This window comes from Bos javanicus, chromosome 16, assembly GCF_032452875.1.
Source record: "Bos javanicus breed banteng chromosome 16, ARS-OSU_banteng_1.0, whole genome shotgun sequence".
NCBI lineage: Eukaryota > Metazoa > Chordata > Mammalia > Artiodactyla > Bovidae > Bos > Bos javanicus.
Window position 1 is genome coordinate 66,326,919 of NC_083883.1, and position 25,736 is coordinate 66,352,654.

Consider the following 25,736-nt stretch of genomic DNA (forward strand, 5'->3'; position numbering starts at 1 on the left):
CTGCTGCTGCTAAGTCGCTTCAGTCGTGTCCAACTCTATGCAACCCCATAGATAGACAGCAGCCCACCAGGCTCCCCTGTCCCTGGGATTCTCCAGGCAAGAACACTGGAGTGGGTTGCCAAACATACCCCTAGATTCGTCCTCAGGTATAGATCCAACCAGTCAAGCTTAAGGGAAATCAATCCGGAATACTCATTGGAAGGACTGATGTTGAAGCTCCAGTATTTTAGTCATCTGATTTTAACAGCCAACTCATTGGAAAAGTCCCTAAGGCTGGGAAAGACTCGGGGCAGAAGGAGAAGAGGGCATCAGAGGATGAGATGACTGGATGGCATTACCAATACAATGAACATGAACTTGGGCAAGCTTCAAGAGATGGTGAGGGACAGGGAGGCCTAGCGTGCTGCAGTCCATGGGGTCACAAAGAGTTGGACACGACTGGGCGACTGAACAACAACATACCTGGCACCTAGCTGGCACTCTAGGTGCTGGCATCATCACTCATTCAACCATCTCAGGACAGAGCAAGTTCCCCATGTTTCACCTACTTCCAGAAGAAGATGCGGTTTGAACATTCAGCTGCTTTTATGACTCTGCCACTTGTGAAAGTTCTAGAGCAGAGAGGGGGAGCCCTGGATTAAAGGGTAGGTGTTTTTTTTTTAATGTGTTGAAGGATAATTGCTTTACAAAACTTCATTGTTTTCTGTCAGACTTCAACAAGGATAGGTTTTTAATTCTGCCTCTTACAGTGTGACATTCACCACATCCTCTGATCTCTCTAGACAGTGGTTACTACCGATGTAAAGGGGAGAGACTAGACCATCTTTAGAGATGGCTTCCTTGCTCCAAAATACCCCAAAACATTCCAACAAAAAGTGTTTCTGAACAAGTCTTTCAGGCTGCATGTTGGAAGATTTCATGTGAATAAAATGACCAGAACAGGCAAATCCACAGAGATGGAGGATAGATTAGTGGTTGCCAAGGCGCAGGAAGGTTTAGGGGAGAATAAGCAGTAAGTGCTAATGAGTACAGAGGTTTATTTGGGGATGATAGAAAATGTTCTAAAGTTGACTATGGAGATGGTTGCACATATCTGTGAAAATACTAAAAATCACCGAGTTGCGTACTTTAAATGAGTAAATTGTATGGTACAGTATGTGAAAAAAAAGACCAAGTCTTTGAGGTTGACCTGGTTACTTTTCAGAAGTGTACATACATACTACTATAATCCTAAAAATGTAATCATAGTAATAAATAACATATCATGAAGATAAGTAATAATAATATCTAAGAATGATTAAATATCTACCATGTTCCAGATGCTTGCATCATTGTATTTAATCTCATTTCATGAGCTACTACTACTTTATGAAAGACATTCTGTTACCATCATTTTGTAGAGAAATTAACTGAGGCTCTGAGAATTTTCGTGTGCAAAATTTATGGACACTAAATGGCAGAGTCTGATTTTTGAAGATCTGGCCGTGTCTAGAGCCCCCATTCTCTAGACCTCACCATGCACCTCTTTTCTGAACTCTGGTTGTTCCCCAATAAGATCCTTACACTCAGTCTAGTTTCCTCTCAGCTGCTGTCAGTTTTTAGTCTGGCTTTATTGCCTTCCGCTGGAAAATTATATTTTTCCCTGTAAAGTTGATTGGCATTGGAGTCATAAACAAACTGAGACCTACCAGCTTTTCACAAAGTTCGTTTGCACGGAGTTCCCAAAGTCCAAGGGGAGTTAAAGTATTCTGCACGTGTGACATAAAGCAATGTAAAAGTTCCTGCGTAGCTGGACTGTTAACGGGATGTGTAGTTTTTCCCACTGCAGCCAGACTTGCGGATCACCACATTTCAATGGATTATGTAACATGCCTATTGTCCTTTGGGACTGCAGACTTTATAAACATATAAGGATATGTTTTAACAGATATTTGTATATAAATGTCTTTTCTGTTTAATATTGATTTTGAAGTGTATAAAAATAAAGAAAGAACATAAAATAGATTTGACAAAGCAAGCAAGAAAATCTTTTTGAGGCTGGAGATGAGAACTACTTCCAAATTTTGCTATGCACTTTTTTTCAACTGGGTGGAAAACTTGAATGGTTTTCACCACTGTACATAGCTTAAGTTTACCATTTTAAGTAGCCAGTTCGTTGGCATTAAACATGTTCACATGTTTGTGCAGCATCGCCATCATCCATCTCCAAAACTTTTTTCATCTTGCAAAACCAAAACTCTGTACCCATTAAACACTTAACTCCCCTGTCTCCCCTCCTCCCAGTCCCTGGCAACAACTGGCTGCTTTCTATCTCCGTGAATTTGATGACTCTAGTTTGGTATACATTTTGTAGATGGTCTTGCATGCCATGATCAGTATTATAATTAAGAGTAACAGCTGACATGGATTACTGTTAGTATCCAAACAGTTTATGGTGAAAATATCTCAAAGGTATTTAGAGTAAAATGACATATGCTAAGCTCTTTATCCTTCTTTGAAATAAGTAAAAATCTATTTTTTAAAACTCCTGATGTTCTTGTAATTTAGCTTCTTATATGTGACAATGCCCATGTGCTCAGACAGATGTTTCTCCTCGCTCTTTACTCCCATGGGGCCCCAATCACAATTTTAGTGAAAACTGCAATAAAAGCACCATTCCTTCTTCCCTTTGGTGCCCCCCAGCCCTATGCCCCCAGCTCCAGAGTTCATTCCCAAGACCCTCCTGCCCTTTCAGTGCCCAGCCTGATGTTCTGCTGTGCTTAGTTTCTCAGTCGTGTCTGTTTGTGACCCCATGGACTGTGTAGCCCACTAGGCTCCTCTGTCCATGGAATTCTCCAGGCAAGAATACTGGAGTGGGTTGCCCTGCCCTCCTCCAGGGGATCTTCCCAACCCAGGGATTGAACCCAGGTCTCCCACATTGCAGGCGGATTCTTTACCAGCTGAGCCACCGTGGAAGCCCAATAATACTGGAGTGGGTAGCCTATCCCTTCTCCAGCGGATTTTGCCAACCCAGGGATCGAACCCAGGTCTCCCACATTGCAGGTGGATTCTTTGCCGTCTGAGCCACCAGGGAGGCTCATGTTCTGAGGGGGAGTTCATGTTGCCAAACAGTGTACCACTCGAATAAAGGAGAACGAATATTCACTGATTGTTTCCTCAAACAAACCTTTATTGAACACCTACCACTGTCACCTGGCTTACATTCTATTAGACTGAAGCGTGTGGAACAGCACGTGGTAAAAAGAAAGAGCTGTGTAAACAGATAAGCTGAGGTGCCATGACTGAAGTCTGTGCCAGCAACAGTGAAGGAGGAAATGCCTTTACCCAGAAGGGTGAGGGTGTCATCATGGTGTTTCTTTGCCCTGTTTTCGCAAGGCTGATGTGGTATGCCATGATGCCTTGACTTGCTTCTGCAGCTCCTGTTCATAGTCTCTGGGTGGACTTGAAGTTGGCAGGAAGACAGCGAAGCTGAAGAGCAGCTGGCGGTTCATTCATTTGGACAGGGAAGCAGCAGTTCCCATTGCCACTTGTCTCACATTTCCGTCTTCCAGTCACTGAATGGAAGTGTAAGACTTTTCCAGAGCAGGGTTGAAAGTCCTCTTGTACACACACTAGCTAAATTGTTATTGGCCTCACATTTTGTTGGAGGTTTAACTTTGCTTCAGAAGGCTAAACAAGGAAACACATTCGTATCCAGGTTACAGTGTTCTTTCAAAGAACATTCCTAAATAGACAGCTGCCTGATTTAGAGGAGGAAAACTAGAGCTTTCTACAAGACATAAGGATGCTAGAAATGGGTCTTGGCTAGGTGGTAATCTGAAGATGGGAACCAAGGGGACAGAATGGTGAGTTAAGGATGGAGGAGAATCTCACTGGCATTAGCACAGAAAGGTTGCTATGCTGTGGAGAGGGCCTTGGCATCGTCCAAGGACTGAAGATGAGGAAAGCCAAGAATTTAGGTCCCCTGAACCCAAATTTTTTAAGTACCATGATGATACTCCAGTCTGGTTCATCCAAAATATTTCCCTGAACTGTGGTTTCTTCTCAACCACATATAAAGAGTATTTATTTTGAGGAGAGGATACACACACACACACACAGAATCATGTATGCGCACATGCATACATACATACATACACACAGAGGGTTAATAAACCTGGTTAATAAACCAGGTCTCTGGGGAGAAAATTCCTGATTTATACCATTTGCCAATTTCCATAGTGTAACTAATCCCACAAAACTGATTTTAAGTCTCCAGCAGTTCACTCACAGAATTCCTGAAGGACAATTGACTCACCCTAGTAAGAGCCAGCTTCAGCATACCACTGGATATGTGTATTATTTGCCCAGCATAAATGTCAGTATTAGTCATTCAGTTGTGTCCGACTCTTTGCAACCCCATGGACTGTAGCCCGCCAGACTCCTCTGTCCATGGAATTCTCCAGGCAAGAATACTGGAGTGGGTAGCCCTGCCCTCCTCCAGGGATCTTCCTGACCCAGCGATCAAACCCAGGTCTCCCACATTGCAGGCAGATTCTTTACCATCTGAGCCACCAAGACAACTACATACAAAAATTCAAAATGCATTCTGTTTCAAACAAATTAGAAGTGAAGATGAAAACATTAGAGGACTCAAAAAGTTAGTGACTCTGTGTCCTAAAGCTTATTTTACACCATTGCTGTTGTTTGCTGCTGTTCAGTCACTAAGTCCTGTCCAATTCTTTGCAACTCTGTGGACTGTAGCCTACCAGGCTCCTCTGTCCATGGGATTTCCTAGGCAAGAATACTGGAGCAGGTTGCCATTTCCTTCACCTGAGGATCTTCCCAGCCCAGGAATTGAACCCACATCTCCTGCATTGTCAGGTGGATTCTCTACCACTGAGCCACCTGGGAAGCCCCTAATTTGAAAGCCTCCAAAGATAGCCCTAAGTCATGTCTGACTCTTTCAATCTCATGAACTGTAGCCTGCCAGGCTCCTCTGTCCACGGGATTCTCCAGTCAAGAATACTGGAGTAGGTTGCCATTTCCTTCTCCAGGGGAACTTCCTGGCCCAGGTATTGAGCCCAGGTCTCTCCCACACTGCAGGCAGATGCTTTACCGACTGAGCTACATGGGAAGCCCCCTTATAAAGGAACCTTGAAGAAATAAGAAATGACAAGACCCGGGGACATAGTTCACTTGTTCTTACCTTGTCTCCCCAGCTTGGTGGCATTGCCAAAGGGGGCCCAGTCCAGTTCCATCATGGTCCCACATCAGTGGAAAGTGCTCAGTTTGCATGTTCGTTGGGAATGAACACCCAAGTTGAGGGTCAGTATGGACAGAAAGATCAGAAAGAAGGCTTTTCTAGAAAGCTTCCAAAAGACTGAGGAGATAAAGACAGTCATGGTTAAACACACCCCCTTTAAAACATTTCAGAGTCCATTCTATGTGTGACATTTCGAATGAAGATATTTCTAGCAGCACATTTCTCTAAAAGGAGAAAATAAAAAGATGTGTTTACTCTATTGCCCGAAGTGCCATATTTCAATTTTAAAGAGATTGTTCAACCCAAATGCTAGCTGCAACCAACCAGCCTTCCTCGCCCTGGGCTAAAAGGACATCAATAATGAAACAACACCAGATTTGATTATTGACTGTCAAGTCTGTGTATAAAAATCTAGTGACTGAGTCCACATTGTAAAATAATTGTACCATGACAGAACTAATGCTTGTATTAACTAGACAGCCTGGGGGTTACTATTAAAGCAGCAACTTCCCCTCATTTACTCTGACTTCTGGTGGGAAGAGGTTACAGAAGAGTATAGGAGAGAGCATAAGGGTTGGGAGCTAAATTTAGAATTAGCTAGGATTCATGGTAGAAATGAAGAAAGAGATGATAAATGAAAAAAGAAGTCAGTTCTTTTCCACCAGTCATCAAATTAAAAGCTCCTATATGGGAAAATGTAAAAAGATTTTTAAGCACACTTTAAAAAATTACAATAGATGCAACAGAATTTATTTTTTATACAAATATATATAGTGTTAGAATTTTTTTTTTCATATCAAGAGTTCATAGGCAGGAGAATAAAAGATGTTGTGGTCATTCTTACTTCTCTTCCACCAGCAAGCTCCCTGATTTACAATGCTGTGTTAGTTTCTGCTGTAGTGCAAAGTGAATCAGTTCTACATATATAGGTATTTACGTATAGGTCATTACAGAGTGCCGTAGGGTCTTGAAAAGTGAAATGAAGATGATAAGCAAATATGACAGCCAGGGAGAGAGGGGCCATTGCTTGACCACCTCAATCACTTTGGCCCAAGGTCAGATTCACACCAATAAATGCTGGGCCTTCAGACAGGTGTTCTCTCTATCGGTAGTGCGTTCCTGCCATCCCTCTGGCACAAGCACCTCCCTCTCACTGCCTTGCTCCTACATGAATGTTGGTTAGGCTTCATATGGATTGTTGTTGTTCAGTCGCTCAGCCGTGTCCTACTCTTTGCTACCTGATGGACTGCAGCATGCCAGGCTTCCCTGTCCTTCATTATCTCCCGGAGTTTGCTTAAACTCATGTCCATTGTGTCGATGATGCCATCCAACCATCTCATCCTCTGTCACCCCTCTCCTCCTGCCCTCAGTTTTTCCCAGCATCAGGGTCTTTTCCAATGAGATGGCTCTTTGCATCAGGCGGCCAAAGTATTGAGCTTCAGCTTCAGCATCAGTCCTTCCAATGAATATTCAGGGTTGATTTCCTTTAGGATTGACTGGTTTGATCTTTTTGCAGTCCAAGGGACTCTCAAGAGTCTTCTCCAGCACCACAGTTCAAAAGCATCAATTCTTTGGCGCTCAGCCTTCTTTATGGTCCAACTCTCATATCCATACCTGACTACTGGAAAAACCATAGCTTTGACTATATGGACCTTCTCTGCTTTTTAATATGCTGTCTAGGCTTGTCATTTCTTCCAAGGAGCAAGCACTTTTTAAAGTCCGTATGTTTACTTATCCATAATAAGTAAAGGATGTGTCTAAAAAATAATTGCATTTTACTGTATCCATTCAGAAAGACATTTTCCCCTAATTTATTTTGATTCTTTAGGACATCATGATCCAGGCTCTCAAGTTTCAGTTTCATTCCCTTCAAGAACAGTGTACCACTGCCTAGCCCATTTCTGCGTTAATAGCTGTGTCAGCTTTCCTTTGCTTGCGGAGAAAGATACCTTTATTTTGGAATGTCAACCCATCCACTATTTGTATCAGAAAAGTAAAAGTGCTTATTTATATCCATAGTCCATCCTTTAATTAGTAACTCTAAACCTTCTTTATTTTCCGTTTAGTCACCACCATTTCCTACTGTCAGCTAAGCCAGAGATCTGGCTGCCATCCTTCACGATACTTTTCCATCTCCTGTATGCACCCAGTTGACCTCCCATCTTTTCTATTCTTCTATTATTGTTTTGCATTTGGGGTTTTTCCTCACTTATTTGCAGTTGCTCCCTGAGGCTAGGACTCTCATTGATCTTTTCTTACTGTTATCCTCAAAGCCTAACAAAGTGCCTAGTACCTAGTGGATGCTCAGTGATTTTCTTGACAACCCTCAAATCTGTTCCCTTGTCTCTAATTCCCAGAGTAATTGATTATCTTATCAATACAAGCTGGCATGTGATATGCACTTCCTGTACAACAGGCAAGCCAGGGAAGTAGATGCAGCTTTTCCCCCCGTTTCGTAAGTGAGGAAACTGCAGCATGGTGGTTACGTAATCTGCTCAAGGTGACGCAAGTAGAAAGTGGGGCAGCGGTAAGACTCCAGAACCCATAGTCTTGTTATCTGCTGGGCTGTCCCCTCTCGTCTTGTTAGCTTCTCAGAGCATCTCTTCTAAGTTGCTGGTACAGCCTCCTGACCAGCTCTCTGATCCCATCTTTCTTTTTTAATTGGAGTACTACTGTTTTACAGTGTTATATTAGCTTCAGGTGTATGACATAGTGATTCAATATTTTTATAGATTATACTCCATTTAAAATGTTTATAAAAATATTGGCTATATTCCCTGTGCTGTACCTTACACCCTTGTATCTTATTTATTTTATACCTACTAGTTTGTACCTCTTAATCCTCTTCCCCTGTTTTGCACCCCGCTCCCCCACCCAGCTTCTCCGATTCCATCTTTGAAACACAATTCGGACACGACAGAAGCTTCATGAACCCCTTCGGTAGTTCCACCTTGTTTCAAAATCTAAGCGCCCAGCATGAGCCCCTTATAGGCCAGCCCTTGCCCACCTCACCACCTTGTCTTTTGCACCCCACGTTCTCTCTGGATCTGCCGGGCTCCATATAGCTCTGCACCCCTGGTTCTCTTCTCTCCCTGCCAGGTATACATTCTTCCCCCTTCAAGACCCAACCCTGCCTTTCCTTCTCCAGGAAACTCTCCTGATCCTTCCTCCGAATTGTGTCATTGCAGGTGCTTGCAACACACATATGTCTATCTTTTTTAAAGTCTCTTCTCTTTGTTTTTAGTGGATAGGGATCATACCTTTGATTCCCTAGCACAGCCTGCCACAGAAGGACCATGCAATAGCGATTTAGTGAAGAATGGGCCATTGTGTTTCTCTGCGATGGTTTTCCACTAGTTCTTTTAGTTTATGTTTCTCTCCCTGTGTGACTATTCATGGAGAGCCGTGGACCTGCATTTTGATATTGGTTTGGCCTTAGTTAATGGAGTTTTACAGATGTGATAGGCTGGATAATGACCCCCCCCAACCTCCCGGTTTGTCTACATCCTAATTCTTAGAACCTGTGAATATGTTCATTTACATGGAAAAAAGGAAGTAATTTTGATTAAATTAAGGATCTTGACATGGAGAGATTATTCTGAATGATCACAAGGATCCTTACAAGAGTGATGCAGGAAGATAAGAATTAGAAAAAGAAGATATAAGGAAGAATATATTTTAAAAAAGATATAAAGAAGGTCACAGAAGAGAGATGCTAAGGGGTTGACTTTGAAAATGGATAAAGGGGGCATCATTAACAATAATAATGCAGATGGTGATTGGAGCCATGAAATTAAGACACTTACTCCTTGGAAGGAAAGTGATGACCAACCTAGATAGCATATTCAAAAGCAGAGACATTACTTTGCCAACAAAGGTCCGTCTAGTCAAGGCTATGGTTTTTCCAGTGGGCATGTATGGATGTGAGAGTTGGATTATAAAGAAAGCTGAGCACCAAAGAATTGATGCTTTTGAACTGTGGTGTTGGAGAAGACTCTTGAGAGTCCCTTGGACTGCAAGGAGATCCAACCAATCCATCCTAAAGGAGATCAGTCCCAGGTGTTCATTGGAAGGACTGATGCTAAAGCTGAAACTCCAATACTTTGGCCACCTCAAGCGAAGAGTTGACTCATTGGAAAAGATCCTGATGCTGGGAGGGATTGGGGGCAGGAGGAGAAGGGGACGACAGAGGATGAGATGGCTGGATGGCATCACCAACTCGATGGACGTGAGTCTGAGTGAACTCCGGGAGTTGGTGATGGACAGGGAGGCCTGGCATGCTGTGATTCATGGGGTCGCAAAGAGTCGGACACGACTGATGAACTGAACTGAACTGAACTGAAAGGGGCCATGAGTCAACAAAAGCAGCCTCCAGAAACTGGAAAGCAAATTCTCTCCTAGAGTCTCCAGAAGGAAAAAAGACTCAAATACCAATTTTAGACTTTGACTTCCAAATTTATATTTTATTGAATAGGTCTGTGGTAATTTGTTAAGCAGTGGTAGGAAATCTATATATATTTTGGTACCTTGAAACATGGCAGTGCTGTAATAAATACTTAAAAATGTTGAAGTGACTTTGAAATTGTGAAGTGGACAGAGACTAGAAGAATTTTGAAGAGCTAATAGAAGAAGCCTAGATTGCCTTGAACATCTAGCAGAAGTGTGGATATTAAAGACTGCTAGTGAGGGTTCAGAAGGAAATAAGGTATATATTATTTGAAACTGGAGAAAAGAAAACCACTGTTATATAGTAGTGAAAAGTTAGCTGAATTGTGTCCTACAGGAATGTGGCAAGCAGAATTTGTAAACAGTGAACTTGATGATTGAGCTGAGAAGATTTCCAAGCAGAGTGTTGAAGTCACATCCTGCTTTATTCTTGCTGCTTATAGTAAAATGGAAAAGAAAAGAGATAAATTGAGGAGAAAGCTGTTCCTTAATCAAAAAACCAAGATTTGATGATTTGGGAAATTGTCAGCCTATCCATATTGCAAAAGACACTAAAACTTGGAGATTCACTACCAGGAAAGCATGCTCTGGAAAGAAAGCCAAGAGTGTAACTGAACAATATTGTGCTCGTTTCTGGAAAGGATTAAAAAGTCAGAGTATTTAATCACACAGATGTCTCTTTGAATAGACTTGGCATGTGATTTAGGCATGAATTCCCTCAGCCATCTCAGCCAAAGCCAGGAATAGAGGTGAGATTATCCAGGAAAGATCTGTGCAGGAACATCCTGCATTATGGAGTGAACACCATGATATACACAGGAGACCCATGAGGATCTCAAGGAGTTATACCAACAGAAATACTGCTTCTTTGAACTAAAATGAACAGAGAGTGAACTGAAAGAAGGTTGTTGCACTCCCAACCTTCTGTAGGTAGGAAACAATCTGATAAGAAAAACTCAGCTGTAACCCTGTGCTCCCTTCAAGAAAAAAGGAAGGAAGACTACAAGCTAGGAGCCACAGGCCCAGAGGGCAAAGTCTTAAGCCACAGAAGATTATTCCAGTACTTTAAAACCTAATGGAGTTTGCACACATTTTGAAATTGCTTGGGACTGATGACTCCCTTTTCCCTTCCATTCTCTCCTTTTTTGAATGGGATCACCTATAGCTGTTATTTTATATAACTTGTTTCTAGTTCCACAGGTTCACAGATGGAAAGGAATTCTGCCATAGCATAGATGATACCCAGAGCCTCATTTGTATGTAATTTAGATAATTTAGGTAGTAAGATAATTACATAATGGAACTTTTAAGCTGATGAAATTTAAATAAGACTTGAGACTTGAATTGATACTGTAGAGAGTTGAGATTCAGGCACCATGGGATGAAGTGCGGGTATTTTGCATGTGGGATAGGTGTAAATCTTTGGGGCCCAAAGCGACACTGTGGTAGGCTAAACAAAGGCTCCTACAAAGGTGTCTGCATCCTAATCCATGGACCCTGTAAATATGTTACCTTCATGGGAAAGACGATTGAATTAAGAATCTTGACCTGGAAAAATTATCTTGAATTGTGTGAGTGGGTATGATATAATTACAAGGATCTTTGTAAGGGTGAGGAAGGAGAATCTGAGTTAGAAAAAGAAGGCTTAAGAAGTGGAGGTTGGAGAGGAGAGAAGATGGTAGAATGCTGCTTTGAAGATGGAGGGAGTGACCATGAGCCAAGGAATGTAGGTGAAATCTAGAAGCTGGAAAAGCAAAAGGAACAGGTTCTATCCTAGAGCCTAGGAAGGAAGGCAGCCCTGTAGACTGTTTTTAGACTTCTGCCCACCAGAAATGTAAGATAATAAATTTGTGTTCTTTTAAGTCACTAATTTGTGTTCATTTGCTATAGCAACAGTAGGGAATTGATGCATCAGATTTTCTGGACACTGACAAATTTGGGATTAAAGAGAGTCGTGGGTATGTCAGCTAGATCAGGAATGCTGGAGTCTGATTTTTGGCTAGCTTATACACCACAGTGAATGCGAGAAAAAAGATCATGCCTCTAAGAAAAACTAGATCATTTAAGTTTTTGTTTTTAGCTTTGACATTTACAGTTTCTTAACTTAGTGAGGAAAACCTGTCAAGATTTTGGTTCATCACAGGCAAAGTTTAGCAATTCTGCACAAATGGTGGTTTTTTGTTAAAATATTAAAGATGTGATGGATGATATGTTTCTTTGTTCTAATATTTTGTTAACTTTGATGAAATATACTTTGAATTTTTTGCCTGTGTTTCTACCCACCATAAAAATCTGGCGAAAAAGATGTTTGTGGCTACTCAGCTCTTAAGTACCATCTTTTAGGGACCATAGTTATAATAGTTGGATTCTTAAAATCTTTGGTCTTTTTATCATGGATCACAATGGCTATGATTCACATCCCTATGTATTTTGTTGTATTTGATGATTGGAAAGGAGAAGTGAAAATAGAAAAGTTAAGGGGCGGGTGGGTGTGGGTGCAGTTTTCCGAGTGGGGAATAAACCACATATTTTTGCCTTTATCCTGTCTTACTGTGTCCAGGTGGCATTTAACATAATATGCTAATGTCAGCTAACCAGTTTCAGCTTTGTTTTGAAATCTAAACTTTGGCATTTTGGACCAACTTAAACTTTCAGTAACTTTTTTTTCATGTTGAGTAAAGTAAGATGCTTAATGGATTTACCCATCAGACTGTCTGGATAGGAAGATTGCAGTGATTAATGTTAGGTATTCTTGATAAAAAAAATAATAATAACTTTTTAAAAAATTAGCATTATGGTCACCATTAGGGCTATTTTTTTTAAAATTTTATTGAATATAATTGTTTTACAATGTTGTGTTAGTTTCTGCTTATAACGAAGTGAATCAGCTGTATATCCCATCTCTCTTGGACCTCCCTCCCTCCCCCATCCCACGCCTCTGGGTCATCACAGAGCACCGAGCTGAGCTCCCTGTGCTGCGCAGCAGCTCCCCACAAGCTTTCTATTTTACACATGGTAGTGTGTTTATATCAGTGCTACTCTCCCAGTTCAGCTCACCCTCCACTCCCCTCCACGTCCACTTCTCTGTCCCCTGTGTCTGCGTCTGTGTTCCTGCCCTGCTAATCAGTTTATCGGTACCATTTTTCTAGATTCCACATACATGCATTTGTTTCTCTGACTTCACAACATTCCAGTTCTTCTCCTTCCAAGCACATAGTAGGACTGGACATTCTCCAGTCTCTTGAATTTCATTGTGGTCCTGTGACATACTTTGGTGGAGTAAATATGAACACTTAACTGGTGTTCACCTTTGTTCTCCCCTCCCTTGTCAGAAGGCGATGGCACCCCACTCCAGTACTCTTGCCTGGAAACTCCCATGGACGGAGGAGCCTGGTGGGCTGCAGTCCATGGGGTCGCTAAGAGTCAGACACGACTGAGCAACTTCACTTTCACTTTTCACTTTCATGCATTGGAGAAGGAAATGGCAACCCACTCCACTGTTCTTGCCTGGAGAATCCCAGGGACGGGTGAGCCTGGTGGGCTGCCATCTATGGGGTCACACAGAGTCAGACACGACTGAAGTGACTTAGCAGCGGCCGCAGCAGCCCCTGTCATGTTGATTATGAGAGCACATGTTGACATGGGGCCTCCACTAGCCTGAGTCCCTGAGTGATTAGAATGAGCTGAGCCCCTCTGCCAGCTTGCACTGGATGTGCAGCAGGTGTAATTCATAAACTTGTATATTATTAAACTACTGATACAAGGAGGTGTTGTTTTACTGCAGCAAAACCTACCCTGTCCTAACTGAAACAAGCATCTAGGTCAAAAACTAAATATGGTCCCCCCCTAAATTAGAAAAACCTGAAGATACACCATCTTGTTGAAAACATCCTTAACTTATAATTCTCAGTGTGGTTTATAACAACATTATAGCTTGTTTCTTTTAATTCCTGACATAGTAACTGATGTGAAGAGCCAGCTCATTGGAAAAGACCCTCATGCTGGGAAAGATTGAAGGCAAAAGGAGAAGGGGGTGGCAGAGGATAAGATGGTTAGATAGCATCACCAATTCAGTGGACGTGAGTTTGAGCAAACTCTGGGAGATAGTGAAGGACAGGGAAGCCTTGCATGTTGCCATCCATGGGTTCACAAAGAGTCAGACAAGACTTAGTGAATGAACAACAAAATAGTAACTTAGTGACTTGGTTCTAGGTTTGTTGGTAAACAATGAAATCTGAGCAATTTCTTACAACTCTATTTACTTTTTAAAGATTGTTTTAAATGTTTCCATATACCTTGTGAAACAACTATGTGAAATATATTAGGTACTTTAAAACTGATTTGCTCCACTTAACATTTGCTTGATATAAAATGAGCTCCATGGTAATATTTTAATTTATAGAAAAAGGATTTCCATAAATCTGAGACTTGCCATGCCAATTTTATCAGTATTAAGTAATTCTAACAAAATACTAATAATTCTAATAATCTCCATGGCCAAGTAATTTATTACATTGACCTCACCTAATTATGATACAGGTGGGCCCATGTCAACAGTTGCATTGGTTCACCTGGGCCTTGTCATTTGCTAACATCCAGAAATTCTGTTGGAATCAATGTGGCTCAGCTGATCATCATCACTAAGAAGATGGAAGATAAAATTCCTTTATATTTGAAGGAGGTGGTGTCCTGTCTCATGCTAATATCACTGAAGAAATCACACATAAAACATCAGATGAGGTTGTTTTCTCAAAGAGTATATCCTATAGGATACTCCCCCAAAGCTGGAATGATTCTTCATTAGTCACAGTTGAACGTGTTCTCATTTTTAAAATGTAGGTGTATCCCCCACCCCCACAAAAAGAACCCTCTGAATTCTTGTTAATGTATAGGGTTGGCCAAAAAGTTCATTCATACATTTCTGCACCATCCTATGGTCAAACCCGAACACGTTTTTTGGCTAACCCAGTATTTACCTTTTCTAGTTTTCAGGTACTTTCTGAAAAGCAGTGGTTGAAATGTATACACACACTGCGTCTGTGTAGAGAGAGAAACCCGCTGAGAGTTTACATATACTGCTTTTGTATCTTTTCTCTGTGGCAGCCCCTCATTAGCAGTCCCAGAAGCTAGTACTCCAACTTCCATTATTTTTCTCCAGCCCTTCAGCTTCCTCCATCTATCAGGAGGGCCATCTATCAGGCCCTTGGGATTTCTTTATAGACAGAATTTCCTGCTGTTGGGCCCAGAGAAAAGAAAATGAAATCCCCCCTCACACTTCCAACCCAGACCAACTCTGAAACTTCCCTGCAATCAGACTCAGGGATGACTCAGGCAAAGAAGTAACAGGAGCAAAGAAGCTCCTTGCTTTACCAGCAGGAAGCAGGGTGCTGTCTTCCACTGCCCAAAGGCATTGTGCTGCTTTCTTTAGAATTAAGGAGCTAAAGGTCGAGAGGATTTTTTAAAGAAGCTGTCCGTTTCTCTTGGTATTCTGGCTTTCCTTTTGGGAGATACCCGCCAGGGGTTGGGAGCATTAGGATAAATATATTTCGGTTTCAATTCAGTTTAGTCGCTCAGTCGTGTCCAACTCTTTGCGACCCCATGGACCACAGCACGCCAGGCCTCCCTGTCCATCACCAACTCCCGGAGTCCACTCAAACTCATGTCCATTGAGTTGGTGATGTCATCCAAACACCTCATCCTCTGTCATCCCCTTCTCCTCCTGCCTTTGATCTTTCCCAGCATCAGGGTCTTTTCAGATGAGTCAACTCTTCGCATCAGGTGATCAAAGTATTGGAGTTTCAGCTTCAACATCAGTCCTTCCAATGAACACTCAGGACTGATCTCCTTTAGGATGGACTGGTTGGATCTCCTTGCAGTCCATATTTTGGTTTGACGGTCTCCAAGTAGGGCTTCCTAGGTGGCACAGTGGTAAAGAATCTGCCTGCTAATACAGGAGATGCAGGTCACGTGGGTTCGATTCCTGGGTCAGAAAGGTCCCCTGGAGAAGGAAATGGCAAACCCACTCCAGTGTTCTTGCTGGAGAATTCCACAGACAGAGGAGCCTGGAGGGCCATAGACCATAGGATCACAAAGAGTCAGACATAGCTGAGCATGCCTGCACACAACGTGAGAGAAGCTAAGAAGAGAATGGTAAGTTTACCTAGACACTGACAAGTGTGTTCTGTTCATAAAGAAGTAAAATCATTCAAAGCAAAGGAGAAGTTGTTTGATTTGCTGTTTAAATAAACCTGTCACTACCTGATGTCAGTTTGCAAGCATTTTTGAGAAATGGATGCTTTTTTGCAGCATTAGTCGAAAGCCCCCAAATGGTAGAGTTCAAAGGATTGCTGCTCTGGGAGGCCTTGCTGTTGACCCCTGAGGCAACCCTGCAGAAACCCAAGGCCCAGTTTGAAAACTGCTCTATGGAAGGCCAAGAGGGGGAATTCTAAGCACAGAAGTTTCTTTTCTCTGGAATACGAGTCCTCCAACTTTTTTGAGCTAACGATCATCTAGGATTCTTGTTTAAAATGCAAATTCCTGGATCCAATCCCAGAGAGGCACACTCAGGAGGTAGTGCATAGGGCCTGGAAATCTGTATTTTAACAAGCATCCCAAATGATTCTGATACCAGTATTGATAGATCATAAAAACACAGCTCTACCAACTGCCTGCTGAAAGGAAAGAAAGAAAAGAAAGGGATTCCCTGGTGGCTCAGACAGTAAAGCATCTGCCTGCAATGCAGGAGATGCGGGTTTGATCCCTGGGTCGGGAAGATTCCCCTGGAGAAGGAAATGGCAACCCACTCCAGTACTCTTGCCTAGAAAATTCCATGGATGGAGGAGCCTGGTGGGCTATACAGTCCCTGGCATCGCAAACAGTTGGATACGACTGAGCAACTTGCCTGCTGAGGGCCCCTTTAATGGCTTCATCTTTATCCCACTTGGTCCCAGTTTATTTTAGGTACTTAGTTTATGAATGTCAAATGCCATTAAAATGGTTTTTTTCTTGCTACGGGAAGTAATATCTTAGTTGCCTCTTCCGTCATCTCCCAGTTTAACTCTCTGCTCCTGTTCCTGGAGCGCCCCTGAGGTGGCATGGCTCTCCGCCCTCCCTGTCGGATCTGCTCCACCTGAGACTCTGAGCCTCAGCCTTCCTCCAGCCGTTCTTGGTTTTGTTTGCTTGTTTCTTTCTTCAAAGGCCGATCTCTTTAAACCTCTCGTCCAACAAACAAACCCGAAGTGGAAGTTAAATGCAAATATAAAATGGACTTTTTAAAAGATGTATTTATTTATTTTTTGGCTGTGCTGGGTCTTCATTGCCGTCCACTGGCGTGGTAAGCAGGGGCTACTCTCTAGCTGCGGCGCGCAGGCTTCTCACTGCGGTCATTTCTCTTGTTGCGGAGAATGAGGTCTAGGCACATGGGCTTCAGCAGTTGCAGCAGGCTCAGTAGTTGTGGCACAGGCCCCGTTACTCCGAAGCATATGAGATCCTCCCGGACCAGGAGTGGAACCAGTGTTTCCTGCACTGGCAGACGGATTCTTCACTCCTAGACCACCAGGGAAGCCCTAAAACGGACTTTTGGTGCAAATACAGCAAACATGTAAGCCCATAAATGTTGCAAGGTGTAGGTGTTCTGATAGATACAAAGAACAAATCCAAATAAGTCACATTTGTAAAATAAATAAAGCCCACAATGAAACACCCACTTGAATGACTATAATCCAAAGGAATACCAAGTGTTGGTGGGGAGGTGGAGAAACTGGAACCATCATGTACTGTGGAAATGTAAAAACGGTGCAGTCATTTTGGAAAACAGTTTGCTAATATCTTAAATTGTCAAATATAAACTTACCATATAATCTAGCAATTCCACTCCTTGAAATCCACCCAAGAGAAATGAAAATATATGTCCACACAAAGACTGGTATATGAGTGTTCATAACAGCATTACTCATAATAACCACAAACTGGAACCAATCCATATGTTCATTAATTTTGCATGCATAAACAAAACACAGTATATCCATATGTTGGAGTATTAGCAATTAAAGTAAATGATATACTGAAATATGCTAAAGTATAAATGAACCTCAAGCATTACGCTAAGTGATAATGCCAGATGCAAAAGCTTATATATTATATGATTCCTTTTATATGAATCTAGACAAAGCAAATTTGTAGAGACAGAAAGTAGATCTGGGGTTGCTGAGAGCATAAATGTATGATGAAACTTTGGGGGCTGATAGAACTGTTCTAAAACTGAATTGTGGTGATAATTACACACCTCTATAAACTGACTAATTAAAGTGAAAATGTTAATCACTCAGTTGGGTCCAACTCTTTGCAACCCCATGGACTGTAGCCAGTCAAGCTTCTCTGTCCATGGAATTCTCCAGGCAAGAATCCTGGAGTGGGTAGCCATTCCATTCTCCAGGGAATCTTCCTGACACAGGGATGGAACCCAGGTCTCCTGATTGCAGGCAGATTCTTCACCATCTGAGCCACCAGGGTGGCTGATTTAGCCCCCACTAAATCATTTAATCATACATTTATGATGGGGAAATTTTATTGAATATAGATTTTATCTCAGTAAGGAAGGTAAGTATTTTTTCTTAAAGTATATACCATAATCAAATAATCAACAATTCTTTGCTATACAAAAGAAATAGAAAGACCCTATAGTTCAAGCATGGCCTGCAGACCCCTGGAGGTTCCTGAGACATTCTCAGGGAGTCTTCAAGGTCGTTTTCCTAATAATAAAGAAGCTATTTGCCTTTTTCACTCTATTGACATTTACGCTGATGGGGCAAAAGCAGCGATGGGCAAAACTGCTTGTGCCTTAGCACAAATCCAGGCACATCTTATTAGTCATCATAGTAGTGCTATTATTTTTTTTATTGGAGCATAATTACTTTATACTGCTGTGTTAGTTACTGCTGTACAATGAAGTGAACTAGCTATATGTGTACATATCTCCCCGCTCTCTTGAACCTCCCTCTCGCCACCCTCCCTGCCACCCTTTTAGGTCATCACAGAGCACAGAGCTGAGCTCCCTGTGTGATACAGCAGCTTCCGGCTGCTTTACACATGGTAGAGAATGTATGTCAATCCTTATCACCCAGTTCATCCCACCCCTCTTCCCCTCCTGCGTCCACATGGCCATTCTATGCATTTGCATCTCTATTCCTGCCCTGCAAATCGGTTCATCTGTACTATTTTTTCAGACTCCACATGTATGTGTTAAAATGTGATATTTGTTTTTCTGTTGCTGACTGACTTCCCTCTATGTGACAGACTCTAGGTCCATCCATATCTCTACCAATGACCATACTTCATTTCTTTTAGAAATGACTCAGTAGAAATTAATTTTATTAACTCTTATGCCTTAGATGCATATCTTTTTATTTTCGAATAAATAAGATGGTTATCTCAGGAAAAGCACTTCTGCAGTTGATTGAGCTGCAAGCTGAACGAGCTGTTGTTTTTTTGAGTCACCATCTCTACTGAAGAATACTGGATATTCAGACTTGGGTATCTGTCACATGTTTTCTCAGAAACGAATGAAGGGAGCCTGTTACTCCAAAGAAAACAATTGTGAGTTATCATTGCTGCTTATCAAATTCAAATGTTCAACCAGAACTAGAAGGTTGGAGAACTTATGTCCACCACCATAAGCCTGACAGTTTTTGTCAAGATTTTTCTTGTGAGATTGATGCTGATTTTAACAAATGTGATTTTTTTTCACACTGTATAATGAAATGTATCAAAATTTGGAGAATATAGGTAAGGGGTCTCGATACTAAAAAGTTTGAGGGCTACCGACCTAGTGACTAATGGCATGAACCCTGGGCCCATTCTGCATAGAGTCAAATCCCAATGCTATTGCTTGTTAGTTATAGAATCCCCGTAAGTGCTTCACCTCGCCATATCTCAGCTTCCTCATCTATAAAATGGGGATAATAATGGTACGCATTGCAGAGAGGTGTGTGGGCATACAAATGAGTTAATATGTGTATACTTGTGAACATCAAAATGGGTTGATGTATGCAAACCAGTTAGGACCTGACTTATAGTAAATGCTCCATGATTTGTTATTATTGATTTCTTGATGGGTGGTAACTTGTAAAAAAACAAATACATTATAAATACAAAATAGATATAAATCTCTATGTAATTATATATAGAGAAATCTCTATGTAAATATATATATATATATGTATATGTAACTGGGGATCTCCAGCTGCTTTGCTCCTCGCCCATGCCTCTGCCTCACCTTTGGTCTTCTCACTTCCTGGGAAGGCATGTCTACCTGATATCCTAAAGTATCTTTCCCATCTATTAAGTCTCTGTTATAGTTGATGGGGATCCTTCTTTCTAGCAACCACATGATACATTTTTAAGGAAGATTTGGCAAGACGTATAATTATGGAGGGTAGTCTAATAAACTGAATAGAAATAGGATACAAGTATATGTCATTCTTAGAAGTCTCTTTCCTGCCTTAGCAGTGTTTAAAATTGTGATGCATCACTTAAGTTAAAAGAGTTTAGGAAATTATATGACTAGACAAAAAGTATAAGGTTCTGTCTGCCATATCAAATAGATATTTTTTTCAAACAGAAAAAATCCATTTTCAGTGCTTAATCCAAGCAGACAGAAAGTTTAGGGAGAAAATGACTAATTTGGAGGGAACCGACATCTTCAGTTCTTCAGAGAGATTGCTGCTGCTGCTGCTGCTGCTGCTGCTGCTGCTAAGTCACTTCAGTCGTGTCCCACTCTGTGCGACCCCATAGACGGAAGCCCACCAGGCTCCCCTGTCCCTGGGATTCTCCAGGCAAGAACACTGGAGTGGGTTGCCATTTCCTTCTCCAATGCATGAAAGTGAAAAGTGAAAAAGAAGTCGCTCAGTCGTGTCCGACCCCTAGTGACCCCATGGACTACAGCCTACCAGGCTCCTCCATCCATGGGACTTATAGTTGAGCTATTTTTATCTCTATTTTAAAAAGTTAATTATGTGCTGACATCATTCATTTGTTCTACCAATATTTGGTGAATGCCTCCTATGAAGTGCCAGGCTCCTAACCAGGCCCATAAAGAAGAGTTGTGGGTCCCGCCCTCCTGGAGGTAGTGCATTCAAGTTTCCTAATTGCTCTCCCACTTTCTCTGTAAAAAAATAGATGGTTCATCTGTTGTTCTCTGACTGTATCAGCAGAGGGAATAGTATATATTTTATACTTTTCAAACGTTCGTGAAAACGGTTTTGAGTTTAGTGTGAGGTAGAGAAGGTAGCTAGACTGCAAAAGGATTGTAATGATTTTTTCTTCTCCTGGAGGATCACAGGCAGAATTACCCTGTATTTTGGAGGACTGACATTATACAGACACTCTGCTGTTTGATGGTGAATAGCAAACAGCCTAGCGTGCAAGTCACTGTAGTTTCTCTGATTGTACATTTCACATGTAGTTTTTCTTACATGGCTTGTGCTATCCTAGGGGAAGTAGGAACTCTTGAAAGAGCTCATTTGGGGACCATCTGTTCTGTGTGCCCTCCCACACCACTCTGCCTCTGGTGAGAATGGTGGGTTGGCCCACAGAACTTTTTACTCCTTGCCCTAGCCCAGGTCTTTAATTATTGCCATACCTCAGGTTACTTGAGTGTATGTAGTCACCTGTTAAATGGGTTTAACATTTCATTTTGGTGGGTATATTTAGAGAGCAGATTTTAAAGCCTTAAAAAATTTTTACTGGACTATAACTGCTTTACAATGCTGTGTTTCTGCCATATAACAATGTGAATCAGCCTTATGTATATATATATCTCCCCCCTCCTGAGTCTCCCTCCCACCCCCACCATCTCACTCATCTAGGTCATCACAGAGCCCCCAGCTGAGCTTGCTATGCTATACAGTAGCCTCCCACTAACTATCTGTTTTACACAGGGTAGTGTATACAATATTTGTTTTTCTCTTTCTAGCTTACTTCACTCTGTATAACAGGCTCTATGTTCATCCACATCACTGCAGAGCAGTAGTATTATTGAGATAGTGTGCTTGCTGATAATATTTGTATTTTAAGATTTGAAGGTATTCCTTTCCTATGTGGCTGGTTGACGGGGAATAAGAGATCAGATCAGGCTAAAAGCCAAAGTACTTCCGGAATACAGGCTAGGTTGAGTTTTATTAATTTAATTGAATTCAATCTCAATATTCATCATTCGTGGAAAATATTAGCTATTTTTCGTCATGTCCCGTCGCTGCAAGGGCCTCGTGCAAACTCAGTAACTTCAATTGTCTTTCACAAACAAAATGCACAAAATTACTTATCCTGAGCAAGCACCCAATGACTGTGATTATACTACTGGTGCTTTTTTTCATACTAGGATCTTCTGATCTTTGATTCTCTTGCTATTTTTAGCAACTCCATCTAAAAATCAAATACTACTCACATGTAATTTTCTAAAAGGAGCCATTTTATAGCTGTTATAAAAGTTCATTCTTTTTTTCACGATAGTGTTCCCTGTTAAAATATCTGGCGGTTCTACCTGTTCTGTGTAACATCTTTAAGGACTTTTGTCTGCATGAGATAACCGGCCGTAAAGGCTCCCAAACAAATTTCACATTTTGGTAATGAAAATTCATGCTCCTGTTTAATTGCTGATTCTTACCTTGTCTTTTCCATGTGTGTTTATGTGTTTCAGGAAAAAAGTGCCAGTTCAAATGTAAGACTTAAAACTAATAAAGAGATCCCAGGATTAGTTCATCAACCCAGAGCAAAGTAAGTTCCAGTTCCTATTTGCCTATTTTGTTTTGAGAGATAAAAACGTTTTTAGAATGAGCTCCATTTTGCCTGCTAGATAACCAAGACTTAAGAAAAGGCCTCAGTAATTGAGACACATGATTTAGTCTAATGGAACATAATAGAGAGCCAAAGCAGACCCACAGTATATGACAGAGCTGACACTTCCCATCAGGTAGGAGACAATGACGGGAGTATCTTCATGACCGTGGGGTAGTGAAGAACTTTAAATAAGTCACAAAGGATACAAATTGTAAGAAAAATGATTAATTTTTATGACTATGATAAAATTAAGAACTTCTATTTCTCAAAATATACTGTAGGAGAGTAAAAGGCCACAAAGGGTGGAATATATTTATAAAACATATAATTAGCAATAGTGGATTCTTTAACAGCTGAGCCGCAAGGGAAGCCCAGGAATACTGGAGTGGGTTGTCATGCCCTCCTCCAGGAGATCTTCCCAACCCAGGGATTGAACCCAGATCTCCTGCATTGCAGGCCAGTTCTTTACTAACTGAGCCACCAGGGAAGCCCAAGAATACTGGAGTGGATAGCATGTCCCTTCTCCAGCAGATCTTCCTGACCCAGGAATCAAACCAGGGTCTCCTGCATTATAGACGGATTCTTTACCAACTGAGCTATCAGGGAAGCCCAGTTAGATTTCCAGGATATATAAATTAACTATGTGAGTCAATAAGTAAAAGATAGAACTTACAGGAAAATAGGCTAAAGACATAAAAGACCACTTGACTGAAGAGGAAAATGAATAGCTGATGTGTCAGGGAAAACTACCATGTCACACAAGATTGGCAAAAATATAGTAGTCTGTAGACAGAAAAAGTTTACCAGGCTGTGGGACAACCAGCACGCTTAACTCTTGGTGGTGGGAATATAAGCTGGTACAATTACTTTGGAAAACACTTTGCATTATCTAGTAAAATTGTACCTGGGCATACGTGGCTGCCTAACAACTCCACTCTCAGGTATATACCCTAGAGAAACTCTTACAGAGGTGTGCCTGTAGGCATATTTTGAAATATCCATGGCAGCACTGTTTATATGAACTCTTAAAGTTCTTGAAAGGATGGGACTTCCCAGTGTCCCAGTGGTTAGGACTGCATTTCTACTGCAGCAGACACAGGTTTGATCCCTGGTGGAGGAATTAAGATCCCACATGCCATGCAGCACGGCCAAAAAAAAAAAACCTTTGTGATAAAACCCAAATGTCCATCAAACATAAAATGAATAACAGAAATGTAGTATAGTCTTATGATGGAAATACTACATATCACTGAAAATAAATGACCTATAGCTACATAGATCAAGATGGAGGGATCTCATGAAATGTCAGAGTGTGCCAGTAAAGTAAGTAGTAGAACCTGCTTATGTACAGTTTCATACATATAAAAATTCAAAAACAGGCAGAAGAAATATTTGTATATACATATATTAAACATATGTATATACACATATTGCTCAGTCAACTGAGCCACTCGTTCTTACGAGTGGCTCAGTTGGTAAAGAATTATCTGCCTGCAATGCGGGAGACCTGAGTTCAATCCCTGGGCTGGGAATAGCCCCTGGAGGAGGGCATGGCAACCCACTCCAGTATTCTTGCCTGGAGAATCCCCATGGACAGAGGAGCCTGGTGGGCTACAGTCCATGAGGTCGCAAAGAGTCAGACACGGTGAGCGATTAAACACAAATGATAAAACAATAAAGACAAACAAGGAAATGAAAAGGCATTAAATTCAGGATAGTGCTTCTTTCTCCTGGATAGAAGACAATGGAACCAAAGGTTCTATCTCTTAATCCAAGTTGTGGTTACATGCATGTTCCTTTAATTATTATTATTTAAAAATGTACAAATAGCATTGTTTCCTTTTCCATGTGTTAAATATTTCACAATTAAAATGTTAGAAAATAATGAGTAGTTTTCTATATTATTCTGAAGCTGAGTCTATCATTTCTGTGACTTTGAAACTGCCTGTCCTTTCTTCAAAAAGGCTATTATCCCAAAGGCTGCAAATCTCTTTTGTGCTGTTCTGCCTAACTATGAACAGATTCCCTAAGGGTACTGATCACATGAGTAAATCTGATACAGTCACTCCCACCCCCAATAAGTTTAATGAGGACATATTTGTAAATTAACATCGTAAGTGGAAAGAGTTGTGTTCTTTGAGTCTTCCTGGGAAGGTGAGACAAAAATAACATCATCACTTTAACCTGGGTGACTGTCTGCAGAATTGCTGCAGCAATGGCCACTGTGAGATGGTGGTTAGGTCTCTTCAGGGGGCGGTCCATCAGCTCAGGGATTTAATTTCTTACTTCCAATGAAAATTGGACATTTTAAAATTGATTTATCATTTACAATGTCAGCCAATTTTTTTTTTCCCAATAATGGGAGAGCCAATTTTTTCACCCTCAGGTAAGTGTTATACTATAATCACAACCTCCCTAATCAACTTCACTAGTAACCACTTTTATCTACACTAATTTTTTCTGCCTCTGGGGATAACAGATATCTGAAGATACTATCGAATCATCTTTTCATCAAGCTGTTATATGTGTACTATTTTTAAATGCTTCTCTTATCTCTGAGTTCTAAAGAAAAGACTCTATTAAGAGAACTAAGGAGAGTTTCTTTTTTCCTTTAGAGCAAATACTTATTTACTTAATTTTTACACACTGAAATAGCATGCTTTGCAGTCTGGCATGTGCTAAAGCTTCCAGAGAAGTTGATTAAATTGGCTCTTTTGTTTACACTAAAATTATGAAGAGAATCCCATTTTTCACATAGCATAATGCCTGTGTGTCTGTGTTTAAAACTGAATCAGATCATTGGGTTTCCAGAATTCAACTAAGAAATCTTTCTGAAGGTCTGAGAGAAAGATTTACTTTTCCTACATACTGATACATAGGATTCAGGAAATTATTATTTATTATGCAGTTGTATGGGCTTCCCTGGTGGCTCAGATCGTAAAGAATCTGCCTGCAATGAGGGAGACCTGGGTTCGATCCCTGGGTTGGGAAGGTCCCCTGGAGGAAGGTATAGCAACCCACTCCAGTTCTTGCCTAGCGAATCCTTACGGACAAAGGAGCCTGGTGGGCTACAGGGTCACAAAGAGCTGGACACGACTGAGCGATGAAGCACAGCACATGCAGTTGTATAAAATGAGTTTGTTTCCCCCTTGAGTGGAGGGACAATCCCATACCTGCTAACAGCAGATTTATTAAGAATGAAGCCGAGTAG

At 41.3% G+C, this 25,736-nt stretch overlaps 1 protein-coding gene across 1 annotated transcript in view; it reads left to right on the forward strand.

Moving 5' to 3' along the window:
• Window positions 1-25,736, forward strand: part of C16H1orf21 (chromosome 16 C1orf21 homolog) — a 242,193-nt gene that overhangs the window by 191,514 nt on the left and 24,943 nt on the right. The window contains exon 4 of the mRNA XM_061383465.1: window positions 22,386-22,462. Within this exon, the coding sequence (XP_061239449.1) occupies window positions 22,386-22,462 (77 nt within the window). The remainder of the gene's footprint in view (window positions 1-22,385; window positions 22,463-25,736) is intronic.